This window comes from Capsaspora owczarzaki (genome assembly GCF_000151315.2).
Source record: "Capsaspora owczarzaki ATCC 30864 unplaced genomic scaffold supercont2.1, whole genome shotgun sequence".
Classification (NCBI taxonomy): domain Eukaryota; class Filasterea; order Ministeriida; family Capsasporidae; genus Capsaspora; species Capsaspora owczarzaki.
Window position 1 is genome coordinate 1696520 of NW_011887292.1, and position 13169 is coordinate 1709688.

Genomic DNA, 13169 nt, shown 5'->3' on the forward strand with positions numbered 1-13169 from the left:
GCATATTACAAGTTGGCAAAGGCGGGGAGAAACGCTGGTTCATTGACGGGCAGAGCAGTGACAGAACAGCAACAACAAACAACAAACAAACAACACCCAAAACAAACGCCCTCTAATACGGGATGCCGTTCTGCATGTACTGCAGAATGTCATACAACTTGGTGCGCGTGTTGAGGTACGAGTTCTTGACGGTCTTGATCATGAACGACGCCGCTTCCCGCTCGGTTTTGTCGGGCTGGAATCGGGTCCTGAAGAAATTAAATTACACACGCACAAAACACACAACATAAACAGCAAAAGGGAACGATGAGCTGACAAGCAATCCAACACAACAAAACTCGAGCAGACAAACATCGATCTGGAAGGCAACGTACCGGAGACGCCGCAGCACTTCCAAATCCATCTCGCGGAAACATGGCAATCCAGTGTCCAGCATCAACGCCACAAGAGCAATCACACTCTCGTGATACGGCCTGAAACGCAGAAAGGGAGGCATCACGTGTGAGTGCGTGACACACAACCAAACAACCGAGCATTTTAAAAACACAAACGACAACAAAACCAAACTTTTACGGACCGAACGGCAAGGTACGCTCGGACGCAAAGCTCCACAAACCACTTGAAAGGCGCGGCTTCCATGTCACCTCCCATGATGTCCACCATCTCTTGGGTGAGCTTCAGATCGGGCTCAAAGCCCATGTTGCCGCCAGGAGAGGACTGGAACATGAAACCAAAGTCAATGTGAATGATGTGCCCGTCCTTATCGATCAGGAGGTTGCCATTGTGACGATCCTTGAACTGTAAGAGGAAGCTGATGACAGAGTAGGCAGCCATCGACTTGATAAAGCACGCGCGCGCACGCTCAAACTCGACCGAATGGGGATCGCCATACGTGGCGACAAAATAGTCATGCAGCGTGACTTCTGTCTGCCGACCGAGCTGGTCGCGCGACTTGGTGTTGGGCACCACCTCAATGACACCAGCGCCAGGGGACGTGGCAACAACGCGGTACGGGAAGACGTACAAATCCAGACCGCACTGCTCAAAGATCTTTTTGAACAGGCCAATCACCTGAAGAGCGAGCATGTCTTGGCGGACATCATCGCCAACCTTGAACAGGCAAGACTGGGCGACAATATCGGCGCCTTCCGTCACATGCGGCGACAGCTCGGCCTCGTCATCAAACGCCTCAATCTCCGCCACGGAGCACTTCTTGACCAGGAATGTGGCAAGGTACGGGGCCTTGGCGGCCGACTGCATGGGCGTGCCTGACGAGTACTTGATGCCCACAACGGTTGCCTCGGGGTTGGAGGGCAGGTACACGCCCGACTCGGCGACAATCTTGGCGAGCTCTTCCAAGCACACCTTCTTGCGTGCGGCCTTGTCTTCGTCGGTCTTGAAGACGGGGACGGCTTTCTTCATGGTGCCCGAAATGGCCGTGACGCGGCCAAAGAAGGAGAACTCGCGCTGGTAGAACTTGAGAGCATGGCCAGAGAGCGACGACACAATCTTGCCGATAATGGTGTCCAGTTCGGGCGCCAGCGTGTCCAAATGCTCGGCCTCCTCGTCGACATACATGTTGGTCCGCATGTTCCAGATGAGCTGATGCGCAATCAACTGGCTGGACTGTGCGGCCAGCAGCAGATATTCGGCGACATATCCCAGGCGATCGTAGCGAAGCGCTTGCACGAGCTGGGGAATGTAAAACAGAATGAGATCGGCAGGGAAGGAGCGAAGCACGCGGAGCGCAAACTGGGCCACGACGGGGTGCGGCGAGTAGAGCTTGGAGAAGAGCGCCAGGGCTCCAGCGGGCGAGACGGGCGCCCAGCAGAGGACGTGACTCATTTCGGGAATATCGCTGCGAATGGCAGAGTCAGTAACGAGCAGAGGTAGAGCCTCTGGCAGGCCGCTGACGGCCAGGGGATCCAGGCGCACGCGGCGCTCCACCTCACGTCGCAAAGCCTCGGATTGCGAGAAGCGCGCCACCATCTGAACTGCAATGTGCGGATTCGCTTGCCAAGCCATGCGCACGTGATCCTTCCACATTCGGTCTGAAATGACCTTGTTGGCACCTCCGGCGGCCTCATCTTCGCCCGGGGCTGCTGGGGCTCCTGGCGCGGCCGCCGCTGCGCCGGCAGTGTTGACGCCGGCGGTGGCAGTCGCCGCGCCACCGACAACCTCACGCTCGCCCTCCAGCACCAAGCCGGGAAGGTCGTGCGGGTTGTGCCACACGCCCAGTCGCTCGATTTGGTTTTGCAGCAGCAGCATGATGAGCACACGGCGACGACGCAAATCCTTCATCAGCAGTTGTCCAGCGTCGTCAAGTGCACCCGCATTGCTCAAGGGCCGCGTAGCAGTGCTCGAGGAGCCCGCGGTCGTGGCCGATTCGGGATCGAGCAAGCCCTCGTTGCTCGCAGCCGCCGCAGCGGCACCGCCCGACATGAGCGAGCTGCTGACGGTCATGTATCCGTCCCAAGGGCCGACCGTGTAGTCGCTACTGACGGCTCGCGAGCGCTTGGACTCTTTGGACATGACTGACATGCTCGAAGAGATGGCAATCGTATTCATGGCGCCGCGGGAGAGCGCGGGCAGCATGAGCTCAATATCAGCACGCGTGAGCGTGTTGCCCTTCACCTGGCCGGTGCGCTTCATCATGGCGGCGTCTACGGCAGCGCCAGCAGCCGCACTGCGTGCAATCGCCGCGGTGGCGCCAACGCCGCCAGCGAGCGCGTCGGACAACAATGGTTCGAGGGACTTGAAGTAGCGGCGATCGGCACGCATGGCACGCGTGAATGCAATAATGTCCGCCAGATTTTCGCGAATGATGGACGGGCTGTTGCCATTGGGCCAGCTGGGCTCGACGCGGAACCACGCCAGAGCAGCATGGTAGACACGCTCACGAAGCAGGTAGCGGCTCAACAGACTGCGAATGTGCGTCCCTTGCGCAAGTCGGAGCGCCAGCAAGAGGACGCGATACACGACGCCCGTGCACGACACGTGAACGCTGAGATGGGTCGGGTCGGCGAGCGTACGGTGAATCATCGATGCATACAGATCGATCTGCACCTGAGACTTGTGGCGAATCACCTCAAAACGCTCCGAGAAGAACCGCATCCAGACCTTGTGCGGGCCGGCGTCCGTCTTGTTGGGGTGACTGGGCTCGGACGTCGGCGGCAGAATCTTCTTGACAGCAGCGGCCGCAGATGCAATGGCCGGCAGGAGGGCAGTACCCGCACTTGTTTGTTTGGTGTTGGAAGACATTGGCGTAAAGAGCGGGTTGGCAGCCCGAAGCGAGGTGCAGAACAGACCCATGCGCTTCTCCAACGTCCAGTCCCAGGCCAGGGTGAGCTCGCGCAGCACGCTCTCTTCCAGCGTTGGGCGCGCAGCCACAATCCACGACCAGCAGAACGCGCCCACAGACATGGCCTTTTCGGAAAAGACGTAAACGGGCGCCCAGCAAACCAAGTGCACGAGCTCGTGGTGGAACGAGTTGGACTGCGAGATGATAAAGGCAGTGAGACGGTACAAGTTGGCACGCAGCGAGCCAAAGTCGACATGCTCCGGTCCTTTGGTCTTGGCGATCTCGATGCAAACATGCAAGGCGCGTTTCAGCCGATCGACAAACCCAGACACGGTCCCATCGGCGTCCGTCCCTTCAGTGGCTGGAATTTGCGCAGCAGAGCTAGTGCTCGAGCGGGGACCAGTCGCGGCAGCCGCGGGCCCGAGCGAGCTGAGGATGCCAGCCACCTCGCCAGCATAGTGGTTGCGGAGCTCGAGCTGCGTGACAAACACACTTGCAATGCTCTTGGCACAGTCGGGGCGGTTGCGCGCCAGATCGCTCGGCAATGAGGTCGCACTGGCATTCAGGCCAAAGGACGCGTACTGCGTCGCGAGCGACCGGCCAGCGTGCGCAGAAGACAGGTTGCCCCGGTCTGCCGACGCGAATGCATAGTCCATTTGGCGTCCGTTGGGCATGGTGGAGGAGTCGACGTGGGCCTCCGCAGCCTCCGCCACAACGTCCTGGGCGGCGGATTGCGAGAGGTATTGCTGCAGCAGCGCCTGCATTTCCAACGGCGAGACTTGCATCGCAAACTTGAGCAAGTCCTGCACACGGCTCGTAAAGTCCTGCACCATCATTTCGCGCGCCTCGTGGTCGCCGGGAATGAGCAGCGACGAAGACGTGCCGGGAATGGCAGTGTAGTAAGGCAGCCGTTGATCGCCCTCTTGATCGAGCGTTCGCGCGAGCAGGTCAATCAAATCAAACATGACCTGAAGCGCCTTCGCGTTGTGCGAAAGATGCGGGAAGGCGTTCACGAGCTCGGTCAGATACTCGTCGGCTGCGCGCTTGACAACCTTGTTCACATTGTTAAAGTTGACGAGCAAAAACACAATGTGGCTTTCGAGATCCGACTCGCGCTCAAAGGACTTTTCGCGATCCGCCATGCTGTTCAGATAGCGGTGGAAGACCTCGTTGGCAATCGCGCGCACCAAGCCGGACAGACCGGCGCGCTCAATACCCTTGTCCTCGAGGTAGCGGAAAATTTGGCGGAAGGAGCCAGTGTGCACGCGCAGGGTCTCCAGGTGGTACACGGCCATCAGGTAGGTGCACTGAGCAGGCGTCAGTTTCGCAATTTGCGCGTTGAGGGGCGTCGAGTTCAGGAGCAAGCTCAGGGCAGAGCGCAGCTCTTGCTGCTCCTCGGACGACACATTCTTGCGGCGAATGGCCGAGTCAAGCTCCAACTCTTCGGCAAACGACGAGCCACTGGCGCTCGTGACCAGCACCGGCGACTTGGCAGACAGCCGTGTCACTGCGTCAAACCATTCGGGCAGCCACATGCCCTCCGTCACAAACCCAAACGTCACGAGGTAAAACCACAAGTCGCGGAACAGGCGAACGGCACGCGACGAGGCGTTGATGACAGGCGGCACGCGCTTGACGAGCTCTGACAGAACTGGAAGCAAGAAGCCCAGGTTGCCGGCAACAGAAGAGGCTTGAACTTTGACCTTGGACGAGTTGGATTGCTGCACGCTCATGCCCAGCTTGATGAAGAGCTCGCAAACCCGCAGGAACAGGTCTTCTAGCGCGGCAACGTTCTCCAGCGTCTGCGCCATGTGGAGGAAGGACGCGGTGATTGCGGGAGTACAGTGGCGATACGCAGCTTGAATGTCGCCAGCGCTCGAGGAGCGGTTGGAGCTCGCCGCGGCAGCAGCGGCGGCAGCAGCAACAGCAGCAGCCGCACGCGTGACGGCAGTCTGCGCAAGTGACGAAGTTGCAGTCGACGGAGCAGCCGAGGGCCCGCTACCGGGCACGGCAAGGGTCGCGCTGCCGGTGGTCGTGGTGCTGCCAACAGAGGCGCCGCTGGGAATGGTGGGGAGCGTGCCAGCTCCCGTGGGATTCTGGCTCATCAGCGCAACCAAGGAAAGGTCCAGCGCAGACGTGTGCAGGGACGGCTCGTGCGTCAATCCGTACAGCGAGTTGACCGTCGAGGCGTTTGCAGTAATGTTGCTCAGGCCCGAAGTGCCCGACGGCGAGAACGGCAACGATCCAGGAGAGCCGGGGCTGGGCTGGCCGCCGGACTGCGCGCTCGGAGAGACTGAGAGGGTGTTGGAAATCAACGACGTGCGGGCATTGGCAGGAGCGAGCGCCAGACGGACGGAGTCGCCCGAAATCTGCAGGAAGAGCTCGACGATGGGGCGCAGCGCGTGCTGCGGCTGACCCACAGCAACGCGACCGAGCTGCTCAATAATCAGGCTGTCCAGTTCGGACGGCGGCTGACCGACCTTTTGCATCAAAATGGACAAGACAGACTTGGTGATTTTGCGGTCGTGCATCGCGACAGCAATGTGCGCGAGCATGATGACGACAAAACGCGAGACGTGGAAGGACACCGAGTAGTGCTGATGGGAGGCGTCGGCTTGTGAGAAGCCCGAGGCGGAGGCGAGCAGAGCAGTTTCGTCCGGGCCGGCAGTGATGGAGGCGGACGGCGTTGCCACATCATCGCCAGAGTACAGCCGGTTGGCAAGCGGCCCAATGAACGCCTCGGCCAGATCCTGGTGCATGGCAGGGCCAAGGCGCAGCACCTGACAGACTGCACGAGCAGCCGCGTTCAGCAGGTCGTCGTGGGCGAGCTTGAGTAGGAGGACGCTGGGTTGTGTGACAAACTGCCGCAGAACGTCGAGCACACGCGGCGACAGCTGGCGCGGGCGTCGGCGACCAAGCTCTCCGAGACCACGGAGGCAAGCCACGTAGACGGGGATGAAGGCCCAGTCGACATCCGATTCCTCGACCTTGAGTTCGTCGCGGAGGACGGAAAAGGCGCGATCAAACTGCTCGTTCGTGGTGGCACTCGCAACAAGCAAATCCACATTGAGTGCAAGCAGTTGGATGGTCGGACCAGTGGAGGTGGTGGGTGTGCCAACGGCATTCGCGCCATTCGCGGCATTGCTGGTGCTGGTGCTGGTGCTGATACTGCTGCTGCCGGCACCTGTCGCTCCACTTTCAGACACGATACTGTTCAGAACGGCGCTCGAGTGCTCCAGGCAGCGCAAGGCGGATTGGAAAATGTCGCCCAGGAAGGCTGGCCGGCCATTCTGCTCGAGGGCGGAGAGCAGCAAACTCGCCTCGTAGCTCGCCGGTTGAGAGCCAGCCGCCAAGTGGGCGCCCTCGCTCGTGAGACTTGCGCTCGCGGGAAAGTGCACTCCTTCGTATCCAGACATGATCACCTGCCCGCTTTCGGTGGTGATGGCGGACGGCCGCGGCTTGTCTTCCTGCATTCGGGTCAATCCGAATGGCGCCGAGGAAGTGCGAGGTCGGGATGCCTCGGGTTGCACAGGCAAGGCGTGCTGAGCGATCGAGTCGATTTCGCGGTCGCAATCAAGCACAGAGGCAAGCAGAGCACGGAGCCACACGTGCAGGGCGGGAACAATTGCGCGGTGCAAGTCGGCGCCAAAGTCGAGATCCCGCGCTTTGACTGTCAGCAGCACGGCCTCGAGGCGGCTGATGTTGTCGCTCTTGGTGAGGACCAGCACGGCCTGTGTGATGCGGCGAGCATGCGCAACCGTCCACGGGATGACAGCTCGCTGCGCGGCGCTGTCCGAGGTGGTCGTGCTGCTTCCCTGGCTAACGGTCGTCGTGGTAACGCTGCTGCCAGCGACGGAGCGGAGGGTGGCTGCAGTGTCGCCACGCCCAGACGAGGAGAGGAGCAGACTCGGCAGCTGCTGCCCGCTGAAGAGCGAGATGGCGCGTGCGAGGCCAATCGTGGTTGGAATGACGACGCGGCACAGACGTGCTGGCACGTCAACAACCTGCTTTGCAGCGTCGTCGGCGGCGTGGGTGTTCTCCTGGGCAAGCCAAAAGCCACAGAGCTCGAGCGTCTCAACAATCGCAACCCGGATGGCCTCGGCCGAGGACGGCAGCTCTCGCGCAATTCCGAGCAGCATGGTGACGAGACTGAAGGCAAAGTGCTCGGCGGGGAGGGCCGTAGTTGCGTCGGCCAAATCGACGGGATTGTCAGAATGGTCGGACGCCGCGGCAGCGGCAGCGGCGCCAGGGCTGGACGTGCCTGCAGCTGACAACGCGCTCGCGACACTCGCCTTGACAGAGGCGACGCCAAACGAAGCAAGCGCGCCCGAAAGGACGGCCAGAGCTGCCGGGGAAACAGCGTTGCTCGTGGAATACGACAGGAAGGGCAGATGGTGCAGCAGCTGAAACAGGTACGGCAGAATCTGAGTCGGGTAGGCACCTGCAGAGGTAACAAAGTACTTGCCCAATGCGAGCACGGCGCACTGGTTGCGATCCGTGACGGTGGGCAGCGCTGGAGCGAGGGTGGCCCAGATGTCGGCAGCTCGCGAGCGCGCATGCCAATCGGCAGAGGGAGCAGCAAACGCCAGGGCTGCTGGGGATGCTGCCGCAGTGCCGGCCACCAGCGACGCCGCCATGGACGCTGCCACACCGGGCGTTGAGGGTTCCGTGGTCGTCGCCCCCGAGGCAGGCACAGACGACACCGACGGATCTGGATCAGCAACAAAGGCGACGACCGGCGGTGCCTGTTGTTGCTCCGAGCCATCTGCTCCCGTCGTTGAAGGCGCCAGACCAAACTGCGAGTTGCTGCTGGTCGAGACTGCGGCAGAGCCCGACGCGGAAGGGGTGACGATTGGCGACGAGGGACCATAGGAGACCAACGTTGGCGTCGGCATGACCAGTCCTGTACCAGCAGCGCCACTGCTACTGCCGCTACCAGGGCTCGGCATCGTCGGACACAGTGTCAGCAGTCTGTTGACCTTGGACCACGGCGGCGGCGTTTGCAGTGCGCCCAGCGACTCGGCCAGATGCATCACAGTCTCCTGGAACAGGGCGTCGCGGGATCCGCGCCCCACTGCGCCCGCCACGGCTGCGGCCGCGTTCGAGACTGTCGTTGTTGTCGTAGAAGCGGATGCTGCAGTCGTGGGAGTGGCAGCCGCAGCAGCAGCACCAGCAGCAGCAGCAGCAGCAGAATCGCGAGATCTCGCTTCGCCATTGCCGCCAGCCGAGCTCGCAGCCGCGCCGGCAGGGCCCGCTGACGCCGATGAAGACGATCCTGGGGCGAGGAGAACGCCGCTCGGTGCTCCCGGCGGTGGCGTCGCAACGGTCGAGACGGCAAATTTCGACGCCATTCAACAAGAGCAAAGCACAAAGAAGAAGAAGCAAAAGGAAGAATGAGTGAGCTTCTGAGAGACAGAGAGAGAGAGAGAGAGCTCAAACAGGTCTCATCGGTAGCAGCACATTGTTGAAAGTTGCTCGAGATGCGACATTGAGCAACAAAAGCGGCTCTTGCTCAAAGTGAGATCGATCTACAGCAGTAGCTTTGACCTCGTTCGCCCGAACCTTTTGGCTTTCTTTTTGAACTCACATGAAGAATGCCATGAGACTTTACGTCTGCATGCACAATGCAATGTAATGAATGTCGTCAGTCTTTTTCAATTTTTGTTTTGTTTCCACCGCCTAGAAGCTTCGAATGGCGGGAAAACTACATTTCTTCTTGTCAGCACAGCCGTCACAGCCAACACGAGCAGCAGAAGCAGCACCAGCAGCAGCAGCGGACTCGCAGCCACCACCAGCATCAGCACCACTACCAGCATCAGCACCACCATCATCAGCACCACTGACACCGACGCCGACGCCGACACTCGCGCAGCAGCGGGGCCCTGCGTGGTGGGCGCTCAACCGTTTCAGGTCGCTCTTCCATCGGCCAGCGTCGTCAGCCTTTGACGCCGCCGCCGCCGCCGCAGCCGCAGCAGCAGCAGCCGCACCCAGCCCAACCGCAGACACCCGGTTACCACTCGCAGTGCCAATGCACGTGGCGCGTGGCCACCCCGTCGCGGACGCCGACGACGCAGCGGCAGACCGAGGGGCAGAAATCTCCGTGGCGGCAAAACCCGACGTCGCGTCTGTTTCGTCTGGCGTTCATGCGAGCCGCAGCGCTCCAGCCGCCACGGCATCCCCTGCGCCTCGCACAGATGAAAACGCAGCAGCCGCGGCGTCCGCAGCCGCGCCCGCACGGGACACTGTCGTGCCAGCGGCGCACGCGCAACTCGCTGGGAGTGTTTGGGCCTGGGGCAACCCAACTGACGGCCAGCTCGGCCTTCGCCTGACCAACGACCACACGCTTGCCGTCCCCGAGCCGACCGAGCTCGAAGCCTTCTCGTCCGTTTCAATGGTAAGGTTCTTTTATCGAAGCTGGGACGCCGATGGGGATTGGCTGTGTTGTGCTCACTTTTTTTTTTTTTTTTTTTTGTTTGTTTGTTTTGTTTGTTTGGCTGTGAGCAGTCGACGTTGGCGTCAGCAATAGCATGTGGACGCGCACATACTCTGTTTCTGGTCGACGGACAAGTCTACTCGTGTGGCTCCAATGACCAGGGCCAGCTGGGTCACAAAAAGCATCGCTCGAAGCCAGGTGAGAAACAGCCAAAAACAACAAACAAACAAACGAAACTCTCAGAAACTCAGAAACTCACAAACGTAGCTAGGCGGCTTCTTCATTCGCCTTGCATTGCTACAAACGTTTCACACACTCACAAAATATTCTTTGAAAATCCACAAACACAACACAGAACGAGTCGACGCGCTGGAGCCGTACACCATCACCCAAATTGCATGTGGTGAAACACACTCGCTGGCACTCACAAGCAATGGTCAGGTCTTTGCGTGGGGCGACAACAAGGCCTCGCAGCTGGGCCTCACTCCTTCCGAGAGCAGCCGGCAGCCGTCGACGCGCTCCTCTGCACCCAAGACGGCAGCAGCTTCCATCGACGATGTGGACGAGCTGGACGCCGCTACACTCGCGTACATGGACTTTATGACTCGGCCTCGCCTGGTGCGCGCATTGACAGGCCACAAGATTGTGCAGATTGTCTGTGGGGCAAACTTCTCGCTCGTCTTGTCGGAGCGAGGCGATGTGTTTGCCTGGGGCGATAACACGTCGGGCCAGCTGTGCTTGCGCGAGCTCAAGACCGTCCCGGTCCCCACGCTCGTCAAGGAGCTGTATGGCATTCCGATTCGACAGCTCGCTGCTGGCGGGCGTCATACCCTCGCCCTCACGTTCAACGGACAGGTTTATTCGTGGGGCAACAACCAGTTTGGCCAACTTGGCGTTGGAGACACTGCTCCGCACACCATCCCATCACGCCTCAAGACGCTGGAGCACCAATTCTGCGCGCACATTGCATGCGGCGAGGATCACTCGGTTGTCCTCACCGAGACAGGCGGCGTATACTCGTTCGGTGCCGGCGGCCAAGGCCAGCTTGGCCATGGCACCCTACAGAACGAGATCAATCCGCGCATGATTTTCGAGCTGATGGGCAAGTCGGCGTCGCAGGTGCTGTGCGGGCGGCGTCACACCATCGTCTTCTTCCCCAAGACCAACAAAATCTACGCGTTTGGCCTCGGTGGCAACGGGCAGCTGGGCACGGGAGTCGGCGTCGAGCCGCAGCAACACGTGTTGACCCCGATGCTGGTTCGCGTCTTGGACGCAACTCCCATTCTGCGCATTGCGACTGGTGCGAGCGCCTCACACTGCTTTGCCGTTGTTGGCAACCGCAACCATGTCGGCGCAGCAGAATCGGCACAGTTGCCATGGGATGCTCGACATCGCCAAGCGTCGCAGTCTCCGCTCGTCTTGACGCTTCCTCTTGTTCGAAAGCTGCTGGCGGACGCCGCGGCTTCCAAGGACGTCTCTGCCCTCACTCGCACGCTTCAGGTGGCGTTGTCATCGGCCTCTTGCCTCAACGGCTCCTTCCTTGCGCACGAGCCTGGCCAAGAGCTCGGACCGTCTGCTGCTTCCAACACGGCCGATGCAGCACGCGCGTTTGGCGCCGTTGTCGACACCGCTGCCACCGCGCTAAAGAGCGCACCGTCAGCCTACCCCGCGCCAGCGCCAGCGCCAGCGCCAATGCAAATCGAGGGTCAACCATCAGGCGCTGCATCAGACTCTGCATCAGGCTCGTCCAGCCAACCTTTCGTCCCTTTCGACGCGCCCGATACGGGCATTGCATCCCTTTCCTCACCGGAGCATGCTGGCCATTTGGACAGCCGCACGGACGACCACCCATCGGGACTCTGCCTTCAGCACGTGCGCCTATTTTGGGACGCGCTTCGCGCTATCGGCAACACCACGGTCAACGATGTCTGCAGCAAAGCCCTGCTATCGCTCGTTGTGTCGCTGTCCCAGATGCCCATCTCCAACCTCGACACGTGCAAACTCTTCTTGACTCTGCTCGAGGCTCCCGTCTTTGCCACCTCGCTCACTCCGACCGCGGAGACAATGCTCAGCGCGATTTCCCTGAAGATTCTCGAGTTTGTGCCCCGCGTCCAAGAGCTCCTTCGCTATTGGTGGTACTTGTTGCCGGCCAAGTTCTTTCTCCGACAGGTGGCCGTCTACCAGCGCTTCCTCTCTCACCTGATTGACACTGCGCGCTTCAAAGACAAGACAATGCCGGATACGACGCGGTACAAAACCCTTGTGCGCGCTGTTCGCCTCATTGAAATGCTGTATTCGCTCAACGAGGTGTCTGCTGGTGGCGCCTCTGTCCTTGGGAGCGCCGTGGCGGCTGACGGTCCCAACCAACTTCGAACGTCGCTCACCCAGTGGTCGAATCGCACCGTGAACATTACCTCGCTGGAAACTGCCTCGCGGGCCATGACCAATGCACTCTCCAAGCTCACCAAGGAGACTCCGCCCCTGGGATTGAGCAAACAGAGCGGTGAAGGCGCGACTTTGGGCTGGTCTGTCCATGACGAACATTCGCATGCACTGCAACTCAATTCCGATGTTGTTCTGAGCTCGATCGGCCAAACTATCGTCCCTCGCAAGGCGTTCAACAACTCCACCGTCTGCTCAAGCATTTCGCTGGTGGACGACTATGCCATGTGGTGCACAGTTCCCCAAACATTCTCGTTTTGCCAGTACGCCTTCTTTTACGATGCCGATGCCAAGGCCAAGCTGCTGCAGATCGATGCGCAAAACCAAATGGCGCGCAAGGCACACGAGGCCTTTTACATGAACGTGCTTGCCCACTTGCCAGCGTCCTACATTCTTGGCCTCTCTGTCCGGCGCAACAACTTGGTGCAAGACACCCTGGACCAAATCATGAGCATCCAGCCCTCCGAGCTCAAGAAGCCCCTCAAAGTGCAGTTTGTTGGCGAGGACGGTGTCGATGCTGGTGGCGTGCGGAAGGAATTTTTGCAGTTGCTCTTGCGTGAAATCCTGGACCCCAAGTACGGCATGTTCGTGTCGAATCCGAGGACCCGGCTGCTATGGTTTAGCGGCCATTCCTTCGAGGCCGAGCACATGTTCCGGCTCATCGGCATGCTGTTCAGCTTGGCCATCTACAACTCGATCATTATCGACGCGCCCTTCCCGTCCGTCTTGTACAAGAAGCTGCTCAACCGCATACCCGTTCTCGAAGATCTCGAGCAGGTCGATCCGGACGTCTATCGCAATCTCAAGTACCTGCTTTCTTGCCCTGCCGACGAGGTGACTGATCTGGCGCTCACGTTTGCTGTCTCGACCGATAACTTTGGCGAAGTTGTCACGTACGAGCTTGTCCCCAACGGCGGAGAGATTTCCGTGACGGCGGACAACCGGCGCGACTATGTCACGCGTCACGTTGACTTTTGCTCAATCGCATCGTCG

At 60.2% G+C, this 13169-nt stretch overlaps 2 protein-coding genes across 2 annotated transcripts; one reads left to right on the forward strand and one right to left on the reverse strand.

Moving 5' to 3' along the window:
* Positions 1-22: 22 nt before the first annotated feature.
* On the reverse strand, positions 23-8689 carry CAOG_00514 (type 3 phosphatidylinositol 4-kinase). The gene is made up of 3 exons (XM_004365328.2): positions 578-8689; positions 375-473; positions 23-248 (listed from the first exon to the last, which is right to left on the reverse strand). Exons 1-3 carry the CDS (start codon positions 8650-8652, stop codon positions 113-115), a joined length of 8310 nt encoding a protein of 2769 aa, XP_004365385.2. The 5' UTR covers positions 8653-8689; the 3' UTR covers positions 23-112.
* A 640-nt stretch (positions 8690-9329) lies between these two features.
* Positions 9330-13165, forward strand: CAOG_08419 (hypothetical protein; the record flags this gene model as incomplete). Its single annotated transcript, XM_011271688.1, has 3 exons — positions 9330-9695; positions 9806-9932; positions 10090-13165. Coding segments are annotated over 3 exons (3569 nt in total), but the record flags the coding sequence as incomplete, so codon positions are not given.
* Positions 13166-13169: the final 4 nt, after the last annotated feature.